We start from the raw sequence: 5,635 nt of genomic DNA, 5'->3' as shown, positions 1-5,635 counted from the left end.
TGTTTGTATTTAAACTTATAATTATAATTTTTTACATCAATTATGTATATAATTGATATAAATAAAATATTTTTTATATTAATTATGCATGAAATTAATATAAAAAAGTTATACATGTAAAGTTAGATAATCAAATTTTATTTTAGACTAAAAATAATATATTTTAATTTTATAACAACGAAAAATATATTTTAATTTTAACATAGACAAAAAAACACATTTTTTATTTTATGAGAAAAACATATTTAAAGTGAAAAAAATAGTGGAAAAATGAAAGTGATGGGTTGTTTTGTTTGGGTTATCTTTGTGGGTGAATATATTTTTTGTTTGGACCGTGAATTCTGAAATTAAATAGTGGTAATTAAAACGGTGGTATATATAACACCGAACAGGGTTCGGACGTGGATGGTTCAAGAAGCAGGCGACAACCTAGGCTAAGTGTCTCTCTGCAATGCAAACCCAATAACCCTTTCCTTCCTGACACTTCATTATTTTATTCCATTTATTTATACTTTTCATGAAGGTTTAAGGTAATTTTCACAGAGAGAAAGAGAGAGTAGAGATGGAAGGAGAAGGAGGAAGCGCAACCAGAAAGAGAGGGAAAGATGGTGAGACTGAGACGACGACACGTTACAAAGGAATCAGAATGAGAAAGTGGGGCAAGTGGGTCGCTGAGATTCGAGAACCCAACAAGCGTTCCAGGATTTGGCTCGGTTCTTACTCCACGCCCGTCGCGGCGGCGCGTGCTTATGACACCGCCGTTTTCTATCTCCGGGGGCCCTCCGCGCGCCTCAACTTCCCGGAGCTTCTCGCCGCGGAGGGCCCCGCCGCCTCCGACGCCGTCATGTCCGCGGCCTCCATCCGGAAGAAGGCCACCGAGGTTGGCGCCCGAGTCGACGCACTTCACCGCCAGGACCCCCACGCGCCGCCTGCCGGAGAATTCGCCGACCGAGTCGACCTTAATAAGATACCCGAACCCGAGAATTCCGATTGTGACTACTGGGGCGGGGATTAGAAGTGTTGTTGGGTTGGGGCGGTTGCTAACGTGCGCCGTGTGTGGAGGTTACAAAGTGGAGCATGGTGATGATGATCGTGACATGAGGCCCGTTTCTGTTGTGTAACTTTTTTTTGGTTTACTCTTTTAATTTGGATTTCACAGAGGAATTTTGGTGCTGTCTAATTTTTAAATGTAAATTACTTGATCATCGCCCACCTCTTCCTTGTCGCTTTTAATTTTAAATTTAAATGTCTACTCTTTCTGAGATAGAGTTCGGTGGTAAACTGGTAATTGGGAATTTTTCGAAAAGTACAAATTATAATCTTTTAGAAATTGATGACAGATAATAGAGTTTATAACAATTCGTACCGTAGAATCGAAGTTAGTGATACAAAATTTACAATAATTTATAATTTTGTTCAACCAATTGATGACAGACATTACACTCACACTATATGATAAACTTTGATATTATGACCTTGTTTTTAAACGATAAGAAAACCTTGTTTTTAAAAATTATTTTTTTAATTGGAAGAAAAAGGGTTAGAGGGGGCAGCAATGGCCTAAGGTGCTAAGGAGTTGGGTGGAAAGAGAGAGTGAGCCATGTTAACCACTCAAGTAATTGTAATATTATAATATTATAGCTACTAAAGAGTAAAAAATTGGAAGTTAGGTGATTTTATGAGTTGTATTTGTGAAGAGAAGGGACCATTGGGGAGGGATGATGCTGTGGTCACTACTCTGTTTCGATGATAACGATGGGTGATGGATGGGGTCGGTTAATCGGTTCTGTCGTCTCAGATTTTTGTCTATTTGGAGTCAAATCTCAGACGACAATTGTATCCAACAAATGGAAAATAGAAAAAACAGAAAATATGAAAAGCAACCGAAAATGTAAGAAAGAAAGAGATATGTCTCCAATGTGAAACCAAAATTGTAGCTCCTCACGCCTCCAAAGAAGATTACTGTTCCTCAATTAAACTATTAACAAATATCTCCCCCAAATGTTGTGTTTTATTTGTTTTGTGATCCGCTGTAGATTATATTTATATATATATATATATATATATATATATATATATATATATATATATATATATATATATATATATAAATAAGATTGTAGGTTAAAGTATAAGTAACTTAATAAGAGTTTAGTTCTGAAATAATAATTTGTAAATATTTTGGTTTTGATTTTTGTTTTATCATGAGTGAGATTATGATTATGGATGTTTTTCAATTTATTGGATAAGATATTAATGGCAACATGTAATTGTTATCGACTTAAATTTTTTTTACATATAATAAAGATCAATCATAAATTATCTTATTAAATAAATTATTTTCACATGTAAAAATAATATAATCTTAGTGTTAAGTGCACCAATCCTTTTAGATTTTTTTGGTTTTGATTTGATACGTTAATTGTGAGTTTGAATATGAGCTCTGTTCCATATTTCGTTTGCATCTATAAAAAATTTTAAGGTATTGACGTGAATTAGTCCATGATTAGAAGGAGATGCATCATGCTAGACAGGGAGAGTGATCAATACATTCATACATGTTTTGTTTTGCGTCTCGAAACAAATCCCACATCTGGTCACGAGTTACAAATAAAAGATTCTGCGTGACGTGAAAATGTACAAAAACTAAAAGTTAAAAACGTGTCCAAACTCCAAACCCACTAGAAAAAAGCTAAAGCCAGAGGCACCTCCTTAACTTAGATATATAGATTTGTCAAGTGAGTGTATAAGCCAACATAGAGAATAAAAAAATGAAGACGTATGAAAAGAGCATGACCTCTGTATAGAAGACAAACTTATTATTGTTGGGGGACTATTTGAAATGGTGTTGGAGAGGCATTTATTGCTTGATTTTCACGTCCAATTTTTATTTTGATGCAAAAGTTAATACTAGTTATTTCACAAAATTCATCAAATTTTATCCAAACATGCTAGAGACATTCTTGATTAGCTCGCTCTTTTCAAGAGGTTTGTTTTTTCATACGAAAAGAAGGCGCACTAAAATAACGTGGAGACTGAAAAACAAAACCTATATTGCTGATCGCTAGGCATGGTGAGTCTTTGGTATTTTCTAAAAGCAATTCTATTAACAAGTAAAAATAAAGATAATCTCGTAAAAATGTCCTTATAACATAATTTGAACATAATTGCATTTTATAATGACCAAACCTGTTTTAGAATCAGTTCTTTTAACTATTTCTTTTGCACCGTTGACAAATCATTTTACAACGAAAAGCATGGTGACAAGGTCCTTTATCCTTGTCTCAACTTGGAAAAAAAAGGAAAAATATAAACAGGTCGAAAAGTTATGAATCTTATTACGCGCAAGGTTTTTAATTGTGATTACAAGGAGTTGTGTTATCCTTAAAAGCTTTAATATTACAAGAAATTACCGATAAATAAAGCCAACGTGATTCCGTTGCAATACAGTTGTAGAAACCTCAAATGTTGCGATCGCAATTGCAGTTAATGTAAAATGATGTGAAAATAGAGTTTTTATGGTTCTCCCTATAATTTAGGAGATTTTGATATTATTAATTTTTTAATTAATCAAATCACATACCATCTTTTCATTAATTATTATTTTTTAATTTATAAAATTATTCCTCGATTCTTATTTTTTAAAATTTTAAATTATAACTTTTTAAAATTAAAAATATGATTAAAGATAATTTTAGAAGTATAAAACTTAAAATCTTTTTAATTAATTTCAACACTTTTTTATAAAAAAATCTTTTAGGTTTAGGATTTTAATTTTTTATTTATTTTTTCTTAAGCATAAATTTTATAAAAAAATGTTCAAAGTAACTAAAAAGATTTTAGGATTCAGATTTGTAAAGTCATCTTTAATCATATTTTTCAATTTAAAATATTAAATTTTAAAACATAATAATTAACGACTAATTTGAAGAAAAATAATTAATAAAAAATAGCATGTAATTTAATTGATTAAAAAATTACTAGTATCAAAACTTCCAAATTATTGGTGGCTCTGATTTGCTTCGACATCAACAATGCTATTTGTCACGATTAATTCGTGAAAAATAACAGGAAATGAGTACATTGAGGTGCACCTGATTCATAATGTGCCGCTTTCACACTTTAAATTAAAAATAAGGTAAGATAAGAACAGAACAAACCATATTCATGCTGTTAAAATTGTGAGTTACTTTCAGCTTCTACAATTGCTGCAACATGCAAATTCAATGTAGGTTTGGATTAAGGTTTATAAACTTAAATTTGAGTTACATTTATGTTTGCAAAAACAACCCGGATCTTGCTTCATGAAACTGAATTATTATACAAAATTTTAACGTGTAAACGTATTTTTTTTAGAATAACCAAACATGTCCCGTAACTAAGTTTAGTTACCAAGCATCTAAACTGAAAACCAACAATAGCATCACACATTATTTTATACATTATTAGTGCAAAAGGGCCCTCACTCTGTCAGTCTGTCCGCAGCTTGCAAATTTCAAACATTCACATCATTACTTCTCACGGAGAGGAATTATCATATACAAATATAGCAAAATTTAAGATCTACCGCATTCTTTTCCAGTCATGGCATCGGATTCTATACTTAGTAATGGCCCTTGATTTTTTCTAATAATAACAAATATTTGTGTTACAGTAAAGTAATTATTTATGGATTTAGAATTACCATGAGGCGGTTGGGACCCCGTTGCACTTTTCTTATATATTAGTAGTACATGCATAAGAGGAAAAAAAATTATCTCTTTATTAAGCCAAATAATCCCTTCGTGAAATCTAATTACAAAGCTTTGATGAAAAATTCTTTTATGAACACAGTCGGTCGATCTAACTAGGGTGAAAATGAGTCAAGTCAAACCAAACTTTACTAGGCTTGAGTTCGGCTTGAGTTGAATACGTAAGGCTTGAGCATGACTCATTACCTGTCATAGACTTTTTTTTAAGGCTCGGCTCGACTTATATAAAAGCCTGACTTGGACCATGAGCCTATTTAAAAGTTTGCTTAAATACGTCTTTGATTAATTAATTATTTTAAAATCTAGTGAAATACTAACTAAAAAAAACTTATAAAATTTCATATAAGTAATGTACAAATCCAAAAATAATTGATAAACAAAATCATATTGAATTCAAGTCGTTAAAGCACAAAGTATATCAAAAGAAAATAAAAAGAGCATAATATTAAAAAATGTATGGATTAGAGATGATTTACACTAATATAGCCAAACAAAAATTATTATTAGTTAAATTAACAATTTTTAATCCAATTTTTGAATATATAAGTATATTAAATATTTTTTAAAAAATATATTACAATAATTTCATCTTAGTCTACTCAAGCCATATGTTATATACTATTGATCGAGGCCATACCCGAATCAAATAAACATTAAAAATGCAGTATCTAAGAAGTGATCATAGGTCGTCTCCCAACGAGCAATGATCAACCAAACGTTCATAATAGATAGTAATAATAGATAGTAATAAAACAGTAACGAATTGGGGGTTGTTTGTTTTTGTAAATTAAACAACAAACAAATTTGAATTAGAAAATAACAGAATTAAAACATGTTTCCCCTTAATTCACAAGCAAGTCTCTTATCTTAGGTTACGAGAATTT

General features: G+C 31.2%; 1 protein-coding gene across 1 annotated transcript; it reads left to right on the top strand.

Annotated features, from left to right (window-relative positions):
• The first annotated feature begins 370 nt into the window (after positions 1-370).
• LOC100789373 (ethylene-responsive transcription factor ERF010) lies at positions 371-1,205 on the top strand. Its single transcript, XM_003525756.5, has one exon. It carries the CDS (start codon positions 563-565, stop codon positions 1,013-1,015), a length of 453 nt encoding a protein of 150 aa, XP_003525804.1. The 5' UTR covers positions 371-562; the 3' UTR covers positions 1,016-1,205.
• The last annotated feature ends 4,430 nt before the right edge of the window (positions 1,206-5,635 follow it).

The sequence above is a fragment of the Glycine max genome, chromosome 5 (genome assembly GCF_000004515.6).
Source record: "Glycine max cultivar Williams 82 chromosome 5, Glycine_max_v4.0, whole genome shotgun sequence".
Classification (NCBI taxonomy): Eukaryota; Viridiplantae; Streptophyta; class Magnoliopsida; order Fabales; family Fabaceae; genus Glycine; species Glycine max.
Note: the sequence above shows the minus strand (reverse complement) of the source record. Positions and strands in the feature narration are given on the sequence as shown.

Bases quoted from the DNA above. Each gene is read 5' to 3' on its own strand.
- LOC100789373 (XM_003525756.5), top strand. From the start codon at position 563: ATGGAAGGAGAAGGAGGAAGCGCAACCAGAAAGAGAGGGAAAGATGGT.